Raw genomic sequence first — 22709 nt, 5'->3', positions numbered from 1 at the left:
TAGTTCCATTTGGAAACGCTTGCCAACAAGTGATCGTCGGTATTTCAGCTTCTCAGAGCGGTGTGCTGGACGCCGCAATACGTTTCGATGATGGAGTAACAAGCAGGTTACAAACCACGAGCAGACAAGACATGAAAACTGGGGACAACACGAAAAGTGGGTTGCTGCGAGTGCTCAGGCAGCTGCTGCTGAAAACGAAAACGCTGATGAAAGCATGGCGAAGAAGACCAGAATAACACATACAGTAAGGAAAAGTAAAGAAGCTGAAAAGGGTATTCAGAACCAACATGATTATGGACCTGGAATGTGTTGAAATGTTATCATTGAAAAGAAAAAGATGTAAAACTTCATTCTGAATTTCTCGTAACGAACGTTTTTGCATACTTAGGTATTTTATCTGATCCAATATTAAAGCTACGAAGAGAGTTTCGCATGAATAATACAGTGCTTGCTTACACAGTAAACAACGTTATTGAACAATGTACTAAATATTTTTTAAACTTGAGTGTGTAAATCTACTCAAATTATTAGGAGAAAGCACCTACTTCTAAAATTATTTTCCTAAAAAATACTGTAAAGAAGAAATTGGTAAATATTCCTGCTTTATTGTTTTAATTAGATAATAACTGAAAGAATAATTTTTTGACATTTCGAGTAGTGTGTAAGTGCAGTGTACATAAAATAAAAATATTATGTACTTAAGTATGCAAAATAAAAGTCGATATTCACTCCTATATGTGCTCCACAGTTTGTAAATTTTTTGCTCGTAGGTTGTAGTATGCTAATTACTTTAAAGTTTCATTCCAGTATCAAAGTTTGAGTTACTAAATTTCAGAACAGTAATACTATTAAAAACTTTGCGCCACGCTGTCCAGGTCCCATTAATGATTACGGGTATTCGTGGAGATGACGACCTCAGTCATGATAAAAATATTGTGTAAGATGCTGAAATCTAATTGACGACTGATTTTAGCTCTTTTGTGTTAGAGTTCGAAGATCCCACTTTCCTTGACATTCCCGGCTCTTTCCAGAGAGGTGTGCCACACCGTCCATCATTCTTTTCTTTTTTTTACCTGTGTAGTGATGGACTGCTGCTGTATACATTCACTAACACAGCATGCATTATTCCAGCATCGTTCTTCCACTGTAGGAAACAAATTACTGCGGAAAACTAATAGCGTTGTTGTTGTTGTTCATTGCAAATAGCTGAAATGTTACAGTTCGTTATAACGGTTGCCTCCTATATTCTATTTAATATTAAGACATAAACTGAATGTGTTAAAGTGAAACTTCCTTGTGCGCCTTACTTCTCGTTATGGCTCCAAATGTTTTGATGCCGGTAGCACCACGGCAGAGTTTGCTCTAGCACGAAGCCATAGATTAGTGCTAGCGGTACGAGCTACAACGGGGCTCAAGAGACTATCTGTTGCCGCTGTCAGCCTAAAGGAGTGGCCGCTGAGCGGTTTCGTCTTATCTCTAGGAACAGTGAGCGAAACGAGACTATCGCGTGTCAACACCCAAAACGATGTTGCACGGAAGCGTTGCAATAGGACTTGAACAGTTCGCGAAATTCGGTGAAAGACCTCCAACCTCAGAGCAGAGTAGCAGCCGCTAATGTGTTGTACACATTGTTCACGTCGTTTAATTTTGTGCTGTTCTAAGTTACTTCTGAGCAGAAGTGGACGGTAGCTGACCATTTAGCTGTTTATAGTTGTACTATATATTTTTGTTTCAAGAGGCTGTGTATTTTTCGATCTTTCGTCTTGAGTGAGTTTACTCTCTAGTGTAGTTTCCCGCCTCAGGAGTCGCTAGTGCTGCTTTATTTACTTGATTTCACTACCCTTGCGAATGGTAAATATTCAGCAGACCTCAGGATTTAATCTTGCATTTGATAAGTGTATCTTCAATGAGTCAGCAGCACAGTACTTGCTCAAGTGTTTGAGGCTAGTGAGAGTTGTAATCAGCGTCGTTAGCCGCACAGTTTGGTGTCAGCTATCGTCAGTGACTCATATCCAGGACATTAAGTTAGGTATTTAGCTCACCCCATGTTTTCTTAATAGTGTATATTCAACTGCTCGCCTGTTTTGATATGTAAGTACTTGATTGTTAGCTGTAAGTGTAAATGCAGGCAGTCTAAAGCTCAGTTGTCATTTCTTCTGAACATCCAGCTCCATAGTTCAGGTATCAGCGTCCCTTAGTTTCACATCAGGAGGGTAACAAATTGCTTACCTAGGCTGCTGCCAGCTTTTACTGTTTACTCTTCAGTTAGTCCTGCTACGATGTGTGTCTGCATTGTGCAGACGGAGTAGCAGCTGGCCGCCGTAGTTTGCGATCAGTCGCCTTCAGGCTACTGCCTCGGAGTGTTGCTGTGGCGGAGATTTGGGAGCATCGCATGTGTCGCTTTTTTCGCCCAAGGGCTCTACTGGCGAGGCACCTTCTTGTGTAACCGACGATGTCGACCGCGTAGGGTGAGTGCTGGGTGCAAACGTGTCGCGTCGCTCGAGACAGAGTGCCAATGTGGAGGCTACCGTATGGCCTCGCATATTCCACACTGTGGGTGTACAGGTGGCCGTTCCTTCAGTAGGATCAGAGCAGGAACACGTGCGTAGCGTTTGCTGTTAGGCGCGTTATGAAGCCCCTTAGGAAGATGGTGTTTAGGGCACGAAGGAAAGCCTTTGTGCACTCGGTATGTCGGCCGGGAGGCCTCATCCAGGATGTGGAGGCGGCCTTGCCGGTGGTTGTCGAGCGTACCGGGTGCCGTCGTCGGAAAGTTGTGGATCACGTCAGCGCCGACGGCTTATGTCGTATGTGTTCTGAGGCCATCCTCAGTTCTCACAGATGGCTGGCGGAGGTGGTCAAGCCTGCTCGCCTCGTACGCAGGGTGCAAGCAGAGCTCGAAATTTACAGCATCGTTTCCAGAGTTGGCTGTAGTCCTTTCCTTTGGAGCAGAGTGTAAGGTCCCAACTAGAGACAGGCAAACTCGTTCATCCTTGCCAACTAGTTCATGGTGATCGCTCTTTTCTTGGGAACCGTTCGTTTGTGCATGGTATGTTGTACCAATTATTAACTGAAAATCGGTAACATGAGTGACTCAAGGATGAAGGGCGCCAGAAAGTATTGATTGCTTCCCTCGTGAAGAGCAGGGTCCTTAATTATTATGCAATTCTTACACACTCACGGAGGTAAGTTTTGTAATTGAACACCTTAGGAATCAATAAAGTGTATAGGTCTGAGAATGATCGCAGAAAACTAATATAAAGTACCACATGTTTAATGATATGTTAGAATACAGCATCACCGGTCTATTGCGGTCTAACTGTGTTGGTGAGGCAGTAAATTTATCCACAGGGCAGTGACTGCGTCACTGCAATTCACTTTGGAGGTGTGGCGGTGGGACCTGTAGTCCCGTACCATCCTCTGACGGTGACAGTACTACTTGAGTCAGGCAGAAAAATTTAGCCTAACGTGGGCAGGTATGGTTGGAAAGTATTGGATGTAGAATGGGGGCTAGACCCGCAAAGGATGCGTCCGTGGTGGGCGTGCCAGGCCTATCTTTAGCCATGGTCGGAATCAGATTGCTCTAAGATGGTTAGGGGAACCGGATTTCGATGCCAGCGGCGTGGAAGTGTGGTCCGAACGTGGCGTAACCCATGGACAGTGTCCCGCAAGGCATCCACTTTCTCATAGAGCCACAGCGAGTTGTTGCATATGGTCGTCTTTAGGGGGACCGCTTCCTCGCTTCCTCGTGAAGAGTGACAATTCTCGTGAGTGGCGGGGCCTGCAGGCTCCACCTGAGCACCTGGTTCTGCAGGCGCTGCAGTGTCCGCATCCTGGTTACACTAATCGTGGCCCACGCAGCAGATCCATATGTGAGGGCAGGCAGGATAACTGTTCAGTAAATGCGGAGCTTGGTATGCAGGTTAAGTTCCCTACTGCGAAAGTGCGGGTACAAAGCCCTGGTTAACTTTTGCCCCTTGTTGGTGACATACTCCGCATGACAATGGAAGAGCAACTTGTGGTCCATCTGGACCCCGAGATAGGTGATTGTCGGGGACAAGGGCACCTGCACACCTGCAAACGAAATATTGCGGCGGAGGACTGGGCGCCGTTTCGTGAAGTAAACTGCCGTAGTTTTGGCGGCATTGAAAGCTATTTTGTTTGTCCGGCACCAGGTGAAGGTGGCGTCCACCTGTCGCTGGAGGCGAGCGATGACGGCGTCAGTAATGCGGCCAGTGGTGTATAGTGCTGTGTCGTCAGCATATTGTGCAAGGTGGCACTCAGAGATGACCAACATATCATTTACATAGATATTAAAAAGGATGGGAGACAGCAGCGATCCTTGCGAAGTGCCTGCCGACAATTGACGAATGCCAGAACGCATTCCCCGTTGAGAAACTAGGAAAGTCCTACCACGGAGGAAGTCATCCACGATCTTGACATAAATATCCGGTATAGGGGTCTGTGTCAGCATCTTGTGTACGAGTTTGACTTGCCAGATCTTGTCGTAGGCGTTTTGCAAGTCCATAAAAACGGCAGCTGTCGACTTGGCAGTGTTGAAGCCTTTGCTGATGTGTTCGGTGATCCGTAGGACCTGAAGTTCAGCAGAACCCAAACTGTTCAGGACGGATCATCCCAGCTGACGCAAGAGGTTGGGAAAGTCGGTGAAGGATCGCAGATTCAAGGACCTTCGCCATAGTATTTAGGATGCTGATGGGCCTGTTCTTGGGTGGAGACTAAAGGCTTCTTGTGCCTCTTGGGGATCGCAGTCAGCTTGGCTTGTTTCCACTGATGGGACAAAAGGCCAGACGTAAGACAACAGTTTAAAATCTTGGTGAACAAGATGAGTGGTGTGCGGGGAACGTGGCAAAGATGTTCATTTAAAATTCCGTCCAATCCAGGGGCCGACCGGCCACGTTTCCGCCGAAGGATGCGCTAAATTTCTGCCGTGGACGTAAGAAGGGGAGCAGACTGGGGTGGGCGATTGCAGAAAGCAGTAACAGCTGTCAGGACTTCATGTTCTTCCTGTAGTTCCTTCGGAGAAAGGTCCTCGACCAGAGGGCGGTTTTGGGCCTCGAACGCATCTTCCCGCTTTTCCACAATTTGAAGGGTATCATATGACAAGCCCGCTGCTGTGTGAATGGGATGGGCAGTCGCTGGCATAGAACGCAGCAGGGTGCGAATGACAGCCCAGTTCAGACCTCCATTCGGCGAGCCGGTGGATGAATTCACGTTGGAGGCGTCTCATTTGGGGTTTCTCCTAGGGTCACGAAACTGCTTCCACCTCCGGCGGTAGCGGTTCTTTTACACCTTCAGCTGTCGTAACAGAGGAGCAAGTCGTCCAGGGGTGGTAAATTCCGAGGTGCAGTGGAGGTGGAGACTCTCACTGCTTTCTGCATTTTGGCAGTAAGGTAATCAACAGCACGGACTATATTGGTCGGTGTTGTCAAATCGAGGTCGTGTCGAGTGGTGTTAAGTACCCTGGCAAACTTGTCCGAATTGGTGAGGGTCGCAGTGGAACGAACATCAAATGAAAGGGCAGCATTGGTGAGGTGCAAGAGTACTGGTTCATGGTCAAAGGCCAGTTCGTGGAGAACTTCCAGTTAAAACTGAACGGTGACGTTTTTGAAGATGGCCACATCCAGAACGTGTGGCTGGCAGTTAGTACGGACTGGGATATGGGTAGGTTCGTGGGGGCCATAGATCGATACTGCTAAAGTATCCTCCAGGTCAAGGAGGAGCCGGCCTTTGGGGTTAGAGACGCGAGAATGCAAAGCTGGGTGCTTGGCATTGAGAACCGCCCCAATGATGAGCCTGGCAAAGGATGACAATGTGCGGAGGTCTGCTTCCAGCAGTGGCTTGTTTGGGCTCAAAAACGCTGCTGCAAAGGTAATGGCACCAAGGCGTGTGGAGATGGTAACTCCTGTGGTCTCTATGTGTTCCATTGGCTGGAGATGGCTCTGAGCACTATGGGACTTAACATCTATGGTCATCAGTCCCCTAGAACTTAGAACTACTTAAACCTTACTAACCTAAGGACATCACACAACACCCAGTCATCACGAGGCAGAGAAAATCCCTGACCCCGCCGGGAATCGAACCCGGCAACCCAGTTGGCTGGAGAGTCTCTTGGGTATGGACAAGGGCTGTTAAGGAACACAGCTGTGCCTCCACCACGGCAGTCGACGCGGTCAGAGCGGTAACACACCATGTTGCGAAGGCGGAAATCGTCTGCTGGTTTGAGGTGTGTTTCTGTGACCAGTAAAACATCCACACAATTGTCATGAAAGAAGGTGTTCAATTCCGTCTTCATCTGTTTTATGCCATTGGCATTAAGATCCCGAAGGGGCTAGTGGTGGTGTGGAGGTTCATTTCGCATTACAACAATATCTGACTAAGCCCTTCCACTAGGGCGATGACCTTGGAGAGCCCGTCCTCCTTCCGACGGATTTTTTGTGCAGTGTCGCGAATAACAGAGTGGATGTGGGGTTTCATGAAAAAGGAGATGACCTGGAGGATTTCACGTATGTCCGCCAGAAAGGACGCATCAGTCTCCACCACTGGGGGAGGCTCCCGTGTGGTCTGCTTGCCCCTACAGCGGGCAGGTGCAGGTGTAGTAGTAGGCAGAGGTGGGGTAGGGGCAGAGGGCTGGGATAGAGCCACAGATTGACTGGAAGGAGCTGCAGCTGGCTCCTGTAGTTAGTGAGCAGTGGGAGCAGTCACCGAAGACGGGCAATGAGAAGGAGACCGGGATGCAGCAGCAAAGGATGTCGTGGAAGTCTGGGCAGGAATGGGCACAGGAGCCACCGAACCATCTGGTGCCTGAGTGGCTGGTACCAGAGTGGCTGCTGAGGACAGTGCACCAGGCTGACCTTGCAAAACAGGATAGTTGGTCGTGTCCCATAGCGGTGGGGGAGGTCGATTTGTTCTTGGTTTCTTTTTGGGAGGACGAGAAAACTTCAGTTTTTCTGGTAAACAGGGCACCCCCTCCAGGATGCCATGTGGTGGGGATCATGAGTCGTTCCCAAACATCTGGCACCGGTAGGTTTCTCCAAAGAAGGGAGTGCGCCCACTAAATGTGGGCCAGCACACATAACACACCGCAACGGCAGGGAGCAGTAATTCCCAGTATGTCGTAAACGTCGGCATTTGCGACAGATGGCTGGCCCGTTGCGGCCCTCGTAAGATTCAATCCGGACTTTCGTGTACAGAACATACCGGCTTTGGTAAATCCGCTCTATGTCCTCCCTCTTGGAAAGGGAGACGACGTTGGTAGGGCAGGGGATCAATGCCCTGGTCTCAGGATCCCTCTTGCTATACTGGTGGACCAAAGGATCTTCGAAATCGAGTCGAAGCAGTTCCTCTTTGATCTCCTTTGCCGTAACCTCTGGGACAAATCCTTGATGACGATTTTGGTGCGGCGATTGCCCGATGTCTGGTGGGTAAAGTAAGGCATTGCCTTTGATTTTAAAAATTCGAGAATGGTAAGGTAGTCGACCCTACTCTCAAGCAGGTGTTTCACATGATATTTTTGGTAAACAGCTCTCAATTGGCCAACAACGAGCTGGTGGAGCTCAGTGTTCAGTTTCGTATAGGAGCTGCAGCTGGCTCCTGTAGTTAGTGAGCAGTGGGAGCAGTCACGGAAGACACTATATATCACAATGGGGTAACTTCTCTTTCTTCAGAGGGCTTGGCGGGATCTCTTGAGAAGGACGGTCGGGAGCATGAGCCATTTCCTCATCCACAGGACCATCAGGTGCGGCGCCTCCTGGCAGGGGGGTATCGGAACACGATCCGCTACCAACACAGCCCGCGTGGGCCGAGGAGCGTCTGGAGCGATGGCCAGAGGACTTTCCGACTGGGTCAGGGTGTCCAGAACACTCGCCACGGTGGCGGGACGGCGTAGAAAGAAGTGCAGGTACAGCTGTGTGGTGGTCAGAGAGAGCCGATGTGTTCGCGGCCTCACTGCGAGAAAGATCAATTACTAGGCGGTCAGGTGAATCGTCGGACGACGACAACGACACGGATGAGCGGACCCTGACACGCGACGGTGGACAGTCTTCATGATGATCGGTTTCCGTGTCGGTGGTAACCACCGGCGATTTGTGGCGGCTGGCGCGGTTCAAGCGATCCTTCGCCCGTTGCGAGGTGGGCAGAGCATTAAGCTCGACGGGAGGCCAGGATAGGTGGCGTTTCCGACGCGGTTCTCCCCAAAGGGCGGCGGTGGGAGAGTTGGAGGGTCGCGAAGGCTGCTCCACGAGTTTCTCCATACTGCACATAGCCAGAGCCCCTGCGCAAGAGTACTACGCATACCAAAAATTTCCCAGCCAACCCGAAGTAGTAACTACTAACATACGAACGCCAAAATAGAAGGTCTACCAACGCTATTACACGGCGAAAAACCTGTAACGATACGACTCGGAAACGCACTCGTATTAGGGAACACTTTAAAGGATCCTACCTGTTAGACGTACCGCACGTTCGATCGAAGCAACTAATATAAAGAACCACACAAAAATCTGGCTGCGAGTACAGACTGCTCGCCAATTACGCACGATTTGTTGACCACTACGAGCAGAATAGATAAACACGTATTAATTAGGCAGTAAAGAAACAACAAATAAACTAATGCAATCAACTACATCCAAACAACGATGAGCAGTCTAGCACTCAGGGCCGATTTTTCCTGCGTCACCGTGTACCACTGAAATAATATTGTTGAAGATACCATATTCTCTTCACAAAACACGAGACCAGATATTCGATTACGGTGTGCGAGCTTTATCCTGAGCGAGAGCTTAATCCGGTTGTAAGTCGGTCTGCCTTTCATAACAATGAAAACGCTGTTTTACCTTGTATCAAATAGAACGGAAAATGGTTACTCGTATGGGCCGTGCCGATACACAGCGGCTTAATAATGGAATTCCGAACATACCGAAGAAGTGGCTCTGAGCACTATGCGACTTAACTTCTGAGGTCATCAGTCGCCTAGAACTTAGAACTAATTAAACCTAACTGACCTAAGGACAGCACACACATCCATGCCGGAGGCAGGATTCGAACCTGCGACAGTAGTGGTCGCTCGGTTCCAGACTGTAGCGCCGGGAACCGCACGGTCACTGCGGCCGGCCATACCGAAGAAGCAAAGGCTGTTGCACACTCTGTTCAAAAGAGGACGCACAAATGACGATAGGCAAAGATTAGTAGAGATCCTCGCGTCTATGAAAAGATATCTTCGAGAAGCATACAACTACTACCATCGTCATACCTTGGCTAAAGATCTGGTGAAGAAACCGCAAATTTCTGCTCATATCTAAAATCGCTAAGCGGCCTAAGGCTTAGATTCAGTCATTCGTTGATCAGTACGTTCTGGCACTAGAATATAGCAAAAGGGAGGCAAAATTCTAAATTTCACGTTTAAAGAAGCATTCACGCAGGAGAATCGTACAAACATACGAACGTATCTCTGCTGAACTGAACTGAACTGAACTGAACTGAACTGAAAAAGCAGAAAACAAATAAGTCGCCAGGTCTGGTTGGGAGAATCCAATTCGGTTTTACAAAGAGTATTCTACGTCAGTGGTCCCATACTTAGACAACATTTATCGCGAATCTCTCGACCAGCGAAAAGTGCCAAGCGACTGGAGAAAACCACAGGTGACTCCTGTATACAAGAAGGATAAATAAAGTGACTCACAAAATTAGACCAATATCCCCAACTTCGGTTTACTACAGGATTCTAGAGCATATTCTCAGTTCGAATATAATAAAGCTTCGTGCGAAACTCAGCTTGCTCTTCTCTCACATGATTCACTGCGAATTATGAAGGGCAACAGGCTGAGTCCATATTTCTAGTTTCCAAAAATAATTAGACACGATACCCCACAACAGACTGTTAATACGGAACAGGTTCCCAGATATGTGAGTGGCCCGAAGACTTCTTGAGTAATAGAGCCCAGTATGTTGGCGTGGACGGGGAGGGCTAATCGGAGACGGGGGTAACATCAGGAGAGCCCCAGCGAAGTGTGATAGGGTCTTTGCTATTTTCTACATACATAAATGATCTGCTAAACAGTGGACAGCAATCTGCGATTGTTCGCTGACGATGCTGTGCTGTAGAGAAAGGTGATGAAGATAAATGACTGTAGGTTGATAAAAGATGACCTAGACAAAATTGTAGTTGGTGTGATAAATAACAGCTAACTCATAATGTATAAAAATGTAAGTTACTATGGTTGAGTAGGAAAAACAAACCCCTAATGTTTGGATACAGCATTAGTAGTGTCCTACTTGACACAGACACGTCGTTTAAATATCTGTGCGTAACGTCGAAAAGCGATGTGAAGTGGAACGAATACGTGAGGATTCTGATAGGGAAGGTGAATGGTCGACTTCGGTTTATCGGAAGGATTTTAGGAAAGTGTGGTTCATTTGTAAAATAGACAGCATACAGAACTCTAGTATGTACATACAGTTTAACGGGACGAGGTCCAAAATTTTTCGTTTTGTCAGACGAATCCTGTTGCATACACCATCACGATGGAGGTATCCGTTCGTGAAATTCACGTAAGGTTCCGATTGCTAATTAACCTTGTGAAAAGTCCAGAAAAGCATACTTTCTATCGTGATTCACCCTCGCCAGTAATTGATCGAGATAGCTGCTAGGTTGGAGACACGCCACAAGTTTTCCAGTTCCACATGGAGAACTGTCTGAGGAATCACATGGAGTAATATTTCAAAAATGAAGGGTACAGATAACGTTTCGAAAACATTTTTGACTATATAATTTTCTCAGGATCTAGGTGTTTACCATCGACACTGGAATGACGCCGTGAGGCAATTAAGAAATAAGCGTGCGATATACCTAATGAGGCACAGAACTTGATTTGTAAAGGATCTGATGGTCTTCACAAATTCAACGAAGTTTATATGAAAGGCAGTTTAAGATCTGAGATTTCGTTTTAGAAGAAAATATTAAATCCACTTAAATATTAAACTTTCGAGATAATAGATCTGACATTAAATCGATATTACGCGAAAAATAAATAAATTTTGTAATAGCTTTTGTTTCTTTAAATACGAGACATTTATTGATAAAATTCCAGGAGACTAATACAAATATGCGGTTCCTGCAGACGTCTTTATTCAAGAATTTAATGCAGTATGCAGGGATTTGGAGTTCTACCCCCCGTTTTTTAACTGCGCAAGGACTGATTTATATGTTATAATTCTCCAAAGACAGCAGCAGATTTCTAAGCTGAATTGTAACTGAAACGTGTAAATGAGTTTCGTTACTCGAAGGGCCAAATACTTCCACACTTCCACGGTACACAATGTAAGGAGAAAACAAAGCGGAGACTGGCTACTGCAAGATATAATTCAGAAAAAAAACCTGTCATCATCGTATTTTTTTTCTTTTCGAAAATATTAGTCCTAGGGGTGCCCTTGCCTGGAAGCGAAACGTTGGCGATAGTAAAAAGAGATGACAAGCTTTTGAAATGCGGTATTAAGAAAACTGGTGAGGAGTACGTGCGTAGATAAAGTAATCAAGCGGTGCTGAACGAATTGAAAAAGGAACTTTATCGTCATCTTGACTCATATAAGGTTAGGCTGATGGGACACATTGCGATGGATCAAACATTTCAGAAATTGTAGAACTGAGAGAAGACGTTCAATTTGATTTATCGAGCATGTGCGTTTGTTAGCAATACATCCTTTGGTCGTAAAGTTACGAAGCCAGATTTTGAGATGTGGCCACGTCACAATTGGTGGCTTCGTAAATATATGAAAGGTCTACGTCTGCATATGTACTCTGCCGATTAACGTAGAATTAGGCTAGTAGTGATAGGTGTTCCAGGACTCAGTGGTACCTGCTATATTAATAATTTCCTTAAAAGTCAACACCCATGTTTGAGCACGCAATATTTCGCGCAGTCTTACCGTTGGAGATGTCATATGACAGCAGATGTGTTCTGCTTCCTCTCCTGCGGTGTCTTTTGACATTGAGCGTAAAATATTTCGGCAAGGACCCCCTCAGGTTACCAGTGCACCAAGGCAATGGGGTACACTTATGAACTATGAATAACGTACGGTTTCGTGGAAGAAGTATTGAGTGCTAAGAAAAGATTCAGTAAGAGTACAATTTACGCAACGGCTGTTAAAATGAAAATTACAATAGTACTATGTCAGACAATTCAGTGCAAAAGAAAAACTGTATCGGCAGGTCATAACATTACAAAAAGTCGTCTACCCATCACCACTGTTCACAGCTCCGGTGAATAAATGAACACGGCATTTACTGGTGTTAATCGAAATTCTCCGTATCAGAAAAGAAAGCCTTCCATTCGGAGAATTCTGAGATAGCTTCTTAATAAGCTAGGGCTAAGAACTTCTGCGGAATGCAGATTGGTTTAGCGAGGACCTGTTTTCGCACGGCTGCAGTAACTGGTTAATCTGGTTTGCAGCATACCACTCAGGTTAAGAGAGCCGAAGATTCGGGGACTGGAATCGTAACATAAGCTAATTTTGAAATGCAGAATAAAGCAGGTACCATCCCAAATTATTTCCTAAAATTTTAATGAAACTTTGAAAGGAAGACAGAATTTACCTAAGACTAATTAAACAATCTTCACTTCTATTGTTATTTGATAGATTTAGAGGCTTCTAGCGTCACCTTCAAACGTTCCAGTGATCAATTCCCGCAATCTGGAGAAGTAAATATACGTTCAAACCCTGCACTGTAAATGCAAACGCGGGATCGGAGTCGTATTAAATAGTAAGAGCATTAAAAAAAAATTCTCAGACTGCTAGTAATTCCGTCAGCGATGGACAATTCAAAAATACAGAGCGATAGCAAACGAAGTTACAAACTTTCAGGGATGTTGGATAAGGGTAAATCTATCAATATGAAGTAAGGGACCTTCGCCGGAAACGAAAGACCGAAAGCTACAAGCGAAAATCGTTCTGCTAGACAGTGGAATACATGAACCGGTACTGTTATCGGCAAATATGGACCAATACAAGAGAAAAGGCCCAACAAATATGCGATCTAAAATGCATACCTGAATAGCTATAAGCACTCCGTTCACCTTCGCCACTGTGAAACATATATCTTTTACTGGAAATGTGGTGGCGCCTACGGTGGCGCCTACGGTACGGCCATCTGTATCACTGAGACACGCAAGCCTCCCCACCAACGGCAAGGTCCATGGTTCTTACATAAACATGTATTTATTAGACAGTAAAGAAACAACAAATAAGCTAATGCAAACAACTACTTCCAAACAACGATGAGCAGTCTAGCACTTAGGGTCGATTTTTCTTGCGCTCATTAGGTATATCGCACGCTTGCCTTACGTCGTCTTTTCAGTATCGACGGTAAACACCTAGATGCTGAGAAAATTATCTTGTCAAAAATGTTTTCGAAATGTTATCTGTCCATAGTTCTTAAGATATCCAGTTCAGAGCCTATACATTTAGTGAAAACTTTTTTCCTATTTTGGTCCATACACCACATCTGAAAAGCTAAGCAACAACGTTGCCTGCTCAGATTACGCAGTTACTTTCTCCAGCATCCTTCAAAGTTCCTACCATCATCATGGAATCATCCTGTATGTCACACCTGCATATGGGAACTGTTCAAGGTACATACACTGAACAGCCAAAGAAACTGGTACACCAGCCTAATATCGTAAAGGTCCCCCACGGGCACGCTAAAGTGCCACAACACGATGTGGCATGGACTCGACTAATGTCTGAAGTAGTGCTGAAGGGAACTGACACCATGAAATCTGCAGGGCTGACCATATATTTGTTGGAGTACGAGGGCGTGGAGATCACTTCTGAACACCACGTTGAAACGCATTCCCAGATATGCTCAATGTTGATGCCTGGGGAGTTCGACGGCCAGCGCGCTTATACTCAGAAGAGTGTTCCTGGAACCACTCCGTGGAAATTCTGGACGTGTGGAGTGCCGCATTGTCCTGATGGAATTTCCCCAAGTCCGTCGGAATGCACAATGGACATGAAGGGACGTAGGTGATCAGACAAAATGCGTACGTACGCGCCACCTCCCAGTCGTATCTAGACGTATCAGGGGTCCCATATCACTCTGACTGCACACGCTCCACACCATTCAAGAACCTCCACCAGCTTGAACAGTCCACTGCTGACATGTAGGGTCCTTGGATTCATGAGGTGGTCTCCATACCGTACACGTCCATCTGCTCGATACAATCTGAAATGAGACTCGTCCGACGGGAATCATGTTTCCAGCCATCAACCGTCGAATGTGGGCGATGATGGGCCCAGGCGAGGCGCAAAGGTTTGTGTCGCAGTCAAGCGTACACGAACGGGGCTTCAGCTCCGAAAGGTTCGCACTCTGATACTTGTTGACGGTCCAGCATTCAAATCTGCAGCAATTTGAGGAAGACCGGCACTTCTGTCACGTTGAACGATTATCTTCAGCCGTCGTCGGTCCCATTCTTGCAGGATATTTCTCCCTGCGATGTCGGAGATTTGATGTTTCACAGGATTCCTGATATTCACGGTACTTTCGTGAAATGGTCGTACGGGAAATTTCCCACTTCATCAGGAGATGGTGTGTCCCATCACTCGTGTGCCGACTATAACACCACGTTCAAACTCTTGAGAATCTGACATTGTAGCAGCAGTAACAGATCTAACAACTGCGCCAGACACAATTGTTACATGGGCGTTGCCAACCACAGCGCCGTATTCAGCCTGCTTATACATTTCTCTATTAGAATACGCATGGCCTACTACAGTTTCTTTGGCGCCCCAGTGTCTAAAGATCAGGCCAGTGCCTAAAAGATGACTATAGTATAATAAAATGGAAGATCACTTAACTGCAGTCTGAGACACATTCATTCTTGCTCACAATTTATCATAATCCTGCGGTTTCATGAACGATGGAAAGTTTAAATGTTAATGTCACTGTATTAACCAAAGGACATGTTGACCAGTGACTTGATTCCGTGTTGTCCCACACTTAAGAAAGAAAAATGGGAGAAATGTGAGCAGGACTCGCACACTGAGGGTGCCATGAAAATATAGTTAAGTAAGCAGACAGTTCATCCATTCCGGAAATCGAGAACCATCAGCATTTTTGCCTGTTACTGACATTGATACTGACGAAATATCGGCCCCTGGTATTCAGAGACATAGAGAATGTTTTAATTTCAAGGATGACTTCGGATAACAAACGACAAAGGAAGTACTTTTTTCGTGTGATATAATTACAAATAGACAATTTCAGATTTCCTTTACTTGTACTTAGCTTCTTCAGTGCCTGCGAAATTTCGTGATATTCTACATCAAAGAGAAGTACCGTATATGTTTTAATAAGTGAGTTTGGGAGTTTGAAAATGACATAAATAGATGTATATGTCGATTGCATTGACTTAGAAGATAAAGTTTTTTATACCGCCAAGGGATCATTGCTCTTAGTATGTGATACAAATTTGAAACTGATGTGTCTATTCGTTCTGAGAAAAAGGGATCTTAACAGACGACAGACAGTTTGATAACAAATGATAAATTGTTTCAGGTGATGTAATTACAAAATAATAATTTTCGGATTTATTTCTTTGATTGCACAGTGAAATCTTACCTCCTGCCAAATTCAACGATTTTCGGCCGAAGGAAAGTGCCCCGTAGGTTTTGATGAGTTTTCGAGTATCAAAATAAGTGACATAATTAGCCGTATCGTTTGTTCGCATTGACTTAGAAGCTTCAAGTTTTTACGCCGCCAAGGGACACTACACCTTACCACACGACATAAATTTCAACATGACGCTTCCACCCGTCCCTGGTAAAAAGGGGTTTTTAAACGTCGGGTGGTCGGACGGACGACAATTTGATCCTATAAAAGCTCCGATTTTACCAACTGAGGGCCGAAACCACAAACGTAGCAGCAGTTTGTAGTCCCAACTTTTCTTAAAGGAACGTCAGAAGTTTGGTTTTCGGCTATGCGACAGTTAAGACGTTTGTTTGTTCTAACGCGCATCCATAGCACAGCGTGTGCGATGTACGAAGAAAGAGCTTGTTCGCAGATCGTGCGGGATGGGCAACATACTGTTTATTATAGTTCCCTCCACAGCAGCCTTGTTATGGTTTTGTTCGTTTTACATGAGTTGTGGTATAAATTCAGACTCAAAGCGATTAAAATTAAGCTTACCTTTATTTATAGCTGATGTTCAGTATGACATAGCTCCACGGAAAATTCAGCATGACACATTGAAACCTTCCCGTCTCTTCTATATCTCTTTTTTTTTACGCAACCTTCCCTTAGGATTTCTACCTCTTGCTTAATAGTAACAAATGAAATGTTCCTTTTGAAACTTATTCTCTTTCTCAATCTTCGCATAGAAATTTAATTGCTGATTATTAAAAGTGATTTTCAGATTATTTCAACGAAACGTCGTTGTCGTTGCCCTCAGTCGTTATCTGCAATAACCCAAAGCCGTTCCTTACCTTTTTTACTGTTACTGGATCGCCATATGACTGCTACATTGAACTGCGACATGAATATACTTACTCTGGTTTACTATACTCTATTAACTGCCGGTGGGCTGTCATAATAAGTGGCTGTATTTATTACCAAAACTGAAATTATTCTTTAATAGCAAATCTGACGTTATTCTTTAATTAATTTGACTGAAGTTACGTAATTCATAGCTACACTTTTTTTTGACAACAATAAAATTTTTGCAGAGTTTCACGTTGATGGGTTTTGAGATGGATTATAATTAGTAATGCAACATTGCTGGAAAAAATTAATTATATTCTGAAAATATTTACTGTTGGTAATGAAATGATTTTACAAACGTGGCAATGGGACTTACTTTTTACAATAATCTTACAACTAGCATTGCGCAAACATACCTTCAGTAGTCTTGAGTTTCGCAAAGAAAATAATTCAGTAATATCCGTTTATAATCTCTTGTAAAGCATAGCTGGTGGCTGGTAGGCACACCTCTCCTCTCAACCTCTCGCTTCACACCTGCTACCAACTCGCTTCACATCTCGCTTACTACTGACTTCCTACGAACGCTAAAGTGCGGTCTCTATTGCCAAGAATGCTTTCTGGTGCAGATAATCCCTGCTACCATTACAAAATATATCAATGCGCGGCCTTTTCCGGTCTTTTCTTAAAATGTATCCATACGCTGTGTCTTTCCTGACCTTTTTAAAATTATATCTTATTTGCGGTCTCTCTTGCCAACAATACTTTGGTGCAGACATTCCCTGCTACTACAATTATTTCTAACATGACAAATATTAATTATTCCTACTTAATCCTATTAATAAATATAAACATCTTACATAAATTGTGGTTTGACAATAGACAATAGAAATATACACGTCTTACAACATTTTGAACACAATGCTAGAAACTACTCTTCAAATGAGAGGGCGAAATAGTGACATCTGCCCTGTTCAGCGGAAACATAATGTCCACTGTCCAGCGCGAGATGGGATCTTGCCTGGAGGCGTTGTGGGCTTGACGCAGCAAGGAAACTAGCGACGATTAAAGGACTTTGACAAAGAGCAGATTGTTATGGTCTTTCGCCTGGGAATGGGCATCTCGGCATGGGCGAAACTGTTTGTGTGCTGTTGTCTTGAGCGTCTATGGAAAGAGGCTGAAGGCGGATGAAATCATGACAAGGTGTTCCAAGCTTCACCGCATAACGTGAAAGTAGAAGCCGTCCCCACACTGTTAAGTACACCGTTCAGCACACATTCTTGAACACGGATTACGCTGGATATGAGCCCTACGTGTTTCCATGATGACCCAGCGACATCGTCAAACACGATTGCAGCGGGCACGGAGTAACACGACGATCAGTCAATGGAAACTTGTCACTTTGTCAGCTCAGTTAAGTTTGTCACACCATGTCCATGGATATGCCCTGACACGCAGTAACCAGGCTGACACGCAGTAATGGTTGCTGTGGCACTAAGACAGCTGTGGGCTATGTAAACATCATTTCGGAACAACAACATTTCTCCATGCTCGAGACATGGCCGGTCATATGAACGCAACAACTTCCTGTGTGCAATAACCACCCACAAAATTACAGTTGCAACACTAGCTGTGGAGGGTATATAAAGCACCTCGGGGAAACGAGGAAAACAGAGAGGTCGTTGTAATGCAGAATGGGAGAGATTTTTTAACGTCCAAAAGGGCACGTTCATTGGCTTTCGGGCCAAGGGTGGAAGCATTTCCGAAACGGCTAAGTTGCTGCCGACGGGACTAAGGTATATCGTGCATGGCAAAATGGCAACTGTGGTGCACTACACGCTTTATTTCAGAGGTGTGCAACGTGCCACTGTTCAGCAACTGACTTCCCAGATGAACCAAGGGGCTACCAACAGTGTCTCCTGAACCACTGACTGGCGAGCGTTGATGCCTCCGCTGCAGGTGTCTGTTTCATGCACCCTCGCTGACTTCCTTTAGTCTTCGTGGAGGGCTGGAATTCGCACTTCAGTACGGCAACAGGACGTGAACTGAATGGTGAGATGCGGTCTTTTCAGATGAACTGGTTTATTCTCCATTAGGCAGATGGCCATTGTTATGTATGGCGTGTGACGCCTGACACTAAAGAGCATGTTACAATCGTCAGAAGGGTCCAGGCCGGCGGGAGGGAACTTTATGATATGAGGTAGGTTTTTTTTTCTTTCTGGAAGGCACGATGGATCACCCAAAGTATGCATCTATACATCGCCACCATGTCCACCCCTTCATGCCGTTTGTTTCTCCTTGGTACAGTAACATATACAAGCAGGACAATACAATGTGTCGCATAGCTCACAGTGTATGTACTTCATTCGAAGAGCACCAAGGTGAGTCCACCATACTCCTCTGGTCACAAAGCTTCCCGGATTCAAACCCAGTCGAGAATCTGGGGGACCACCTCGATAAGGCTGTTCACACCATGGATCCTCAACTGAGAAGCGTAGTACAGCTGCTCACGGCACTAGTCTGCATGGCTCCACATCCCTGTCAGTACATTCCAGAACGTCACTGAGTCTCTTCGTGAGCCTCTCGCTGCGGTCTGTGCTGCTAAAGGTAGTTAGTTACTCAGGCTTTTGACAGATGGTTATATTAATGTGTCTGGACAGTGCTTATCACCCCGACAGCACTGCAATATTCCAGTGGAATAACTGCCCATGTCACGATGCTAGAATCATGTGTCCTGCTGTGGTTTGAAGAGCATGATAGTGAACTCACGTTGATATCTTGGTCATTAAATTCGTGTGATCTGAAAATCATGTAATATACACCTGACTATATCTGTCACCAGCTCCATGCCCACAACCACCCGCCTGTAATTTACTGGAATTGCGTGATATGTGCATAGTAACTTGTTGACACACATCTCTGACCCTTAAGAGGCTCATGGTTCTTTGGTGACTTTGTGTCTGGTGCATACAGGACCCTGAGCTCCACTTCTAAATTTTTTCTCTGTATTGTGAGCCATCTGAGGAAGAACACCCTCCTTAGCATCTATGGCGTGAATACCTCTTCCAGTTCCTTTCTCCTCTATTTCCCACTATAGCCCTCCTCTGTCCCACTACATCACAAGCACATATAGCCAGTCTGTATGGTGGAGCTGTTGTGTATCCATCTGCCTGAACCCCCTGACAACGCAAGGATACTCCCAGCAGCGGCCACTTTGCCAGTCAGCCCTTCCTGTGGTAGGGTGTGGCCCATGGGGAGAGTCTATTGAATAGAGTAGATGGTATCAGGGTGAATGCTTCACATGTGAAACATATTAAGCCTCAAAAAACTGGACATTCTTCTACAGCCGTCTCTCGAGCTGGTAATGGATTACTTAATGCTGTTTCTTCTGATCCTGTGGCCTTCCTTTGTCTTCCCTTGCCACACGCTGGGAGGAAGGGCAGGCTTGCCAGCGTAGGATGAAACACTTTCCTCCATGCCTGGTCTGCCCAAGGGCTGATAGGGACATCTTCACTGCCACCAAGCCGTTATCTTTTCTAAAAAGTATTTAAGACTAGCTTGGTGAAGTGGAGTCTCTCAGTAAGATGTGGTCGGGTTCACTCTTGATCAAAACTACTTCTGCTGCCTGGTCTGGAATTCTTCGTGCTTGTGACGATCTTGGTGATGGAGGGGTGTCCATTACTTCTCACCACTCTTTCAATGTAATTCAGTGAGTCATTTTTCATGGGGATATTTCCCTTCAAACTTATAAACTCCAGGCCATACTGAAATGATGGGGCATTCATAATTTTTTTTTTGTGTTTTTGAAAAGTCGTAAGGACAATCACGCCCACACCACTGCCTTTATTCTAGCATTTGAGCAATATTCCCTCCTGTAGAAGGGCAGGATTGTGTATTACCAGTGTGATGTCAAGCTGTACGTCCTGCCACTCACGAGGTACTTTCGGTGCTTGCGTTTTGGGCACGTCTTCTCGTTATATGGTGGTCCCTCTATGTGGCAACTGTCGACACCCACTCCATGAGGAGATCCTCTATGATCCACCACCCATGAGCGTTATCACCCTCATTCTCCATGCTCACCAAATTGCATGGTTTATAAGAAGAAAAAAAAGATAGAGGATAATAAGTCCCTTGATCGCTCATCTTACATAGAGGCTCATATAAAATGACAGGGTTCCACAGTGTATTGATGACATCTGAATTCCCCTCTGCTCGACCTATGAAAGAGGAGAAGGAGGAGGAGGAGGAGGGGAAGGGGAAGAAGAAGAAGAAGAAGAAGAAGAAAGAGGAGGAGGAGGAATTTAAGAGCCAGCATGACCCCTCCGGTTCCCCCAGCGATGGTGACTGACCCATTGCAACCAATCTGACCTCTTATTTATGTATATCGCACCATCTCCTTTCGTGACAGATTTTGACGCAGCAGTGAGGTCGGCGCTGGCTCGTGTTTCTCATGTTTGGATCCCATTCTCTGCTTATTCAGTGGAAGTGTAATGTGTACTAATGTCACCTCCTGGAGTTGCAATCCATTATTTCCTTTGACTTGGCAGCTTTCATTCACCGGGAATGACACCTTATGGATATATACTCTTTGTGGGTTCTCTGCTTTGTTCAAACTCGGTCTGCCTTTTGAGGGCTTCTTGTTGAGTTTGCATGTTTGTCCATATAGATGTTGTTAGTACACGCATCTCCCTTTGAAACACATTGGAGGCAGATGATGTATTTATCCACATGGACTCTGTGCTCACTGTCTGTAATTTCCATGTCCCTCCTTCTAGGCCATCTACACCTGCTGCCATAACTTTCTTCCTTCAGTAACTCCCCACTTCTTTGATCCTCGTTGACTATTTTAATACACAACTCCCTATGTGGGGCAGCGATTTTTCATATAGTAGGGGCTATACATTGTCCAATTTCTTGCAGACTACAAGGTGTTCCTCCTTAACGATGGTTTCCCTACTAATTTTTGTGCCACATATGGCACTTTCTTGGTCATTGGCCGTTTGGTCTCTTCTTCCATTCTTCCTTCCCTTCTTCCAGCCTTCCAGCCTTTCCTTCTTCCAGCCTTTCCTTGTTCCAGCCTTTCCTTGATCCAGCCTTTCCTTGATCCAGCCTTCCCTTCTTCCAGCCTTCCCTTCTTCCAGCCATCCCTCAGTTTCTCCTGGCCTTCCCTCGGATTCTCACGGATTTCCCTCAGTTTCTCCTGGCCTGCCCTCAGTTTCTCCTGGCCTGCCCTCAGTTTGTCCAGCCCTGCCATGGGTTTCTCCTGGCCTGCCCTCAGTTTCTCCCAGCTTGCCCTCGGTTTCTCTGGGCCTGCCCTCGGTTTCTCTGGGCCTGCCCTCGGTTTCTCCCCGCCTCCCTCGGTTTCTCCCGGCCTGCCCTCGTTTTCTCCCAGCCTGCCCTCGGTTTCTCCTGGCCTGCCCTCAGTTTCTCCCGGCCTGCCCTCTGTTTCTCCCGGCCTGCCCAGTGACATGAAATCCTACTTATGCTGCATGAGTGGGGTCTTCAGTGCACCATTCTCAGTGCTCTGCAGAAAGAGAAGAATGGTTTTCCACATGGCTCTGTATTAGGTGTCCTTTGTTCTCTCATCACTGTTAATAGACTCACTACCTCCACCAGACAGTTAGCCATATCTGCCCTGTATGTGGACGATTAATGTTTTTGGGTCAGCCGTCACTCAGTGGCAACGGTGAAGCAAGAGCAAGTTCAAATGGTTCAAACGGCTCTGAGCACTATGGGACTTAACTTCTGAGGTGATCAGTCACCTAGAACTTAGAACTACTTAATCCTAACTAACCTAATGACATCACAGACATCCATGCCCAAGGAAGGATTCGAACCTGCGACCATAGCGGTGGAGCGGTTCCAGACTGTAGCGCCTAGAACCGCTCGCACCACAGTCGGCGCCATCCAATGTGCTTTATTGTGGACACGCTTACACAATTTCCCCTTAAGTCGTATGATCCATCTGCATGCAGAGCTCCTCACAGGGGGATCACAGTCCCTTTTGTGGGCACATGTGTGTTACACATGGAGCCTGCATCAACATCCCTGTTCCTCTCCTTCTTGTCCTTGCTCCTTACTCTCTACCCCCTCCTTTCCCCGTTGGTGGACTTACTAATATAGACTTGGCTATCATCCCAGCTTTTTGTTTTTGTATATGTAATGTTTAGTTTGCTTTTCCATCTCCTTTTCGGAGTTTTTGGTCCCATTGGAGTTTGGGGTCGAA

The 22709-nt window shown here is 45.7% G+C and overlaps 1 protein-coding gene across 1 annotated transcript; it reads right to left on the bottom strand.

Moving 5' to 3' along the window:
* Positions 1-21404: 21404 nt before the first annotated feature.
* On the bottom strand, positions 21405-21953 carry LOC126273214 (uncharacterized). The gene has a single exon (XM_049976757.1). The coding sequence runs from the start codon at positions 21951-21953 to the stop codon at positions 21405-21407; it is 549 nt and encodes a 182-aa protein (XP_049832714.1).
* Between the last annotated feature and the right edge of the window lie 756 nt (positions 21954-22709).

The sequence above is a fragment of the Schistocerca gregaria genome, chromosome 5 (genome assembly GCF_023897955.1).
Source record: "Schistocerca gregaria isolate iqSchGreg1 chromosome 5, iqSchGreg1.2, whole genome shotgun sequence".
NCBI lineage: Eukaryota > Metazoa > Arthropoda > Insecta > Orthoptera > Acrididae > Schistocerca > Schistocerca gregaria.
This window is presented reverse-complemented; position numbering and strand designations above follow the sequence as displayed.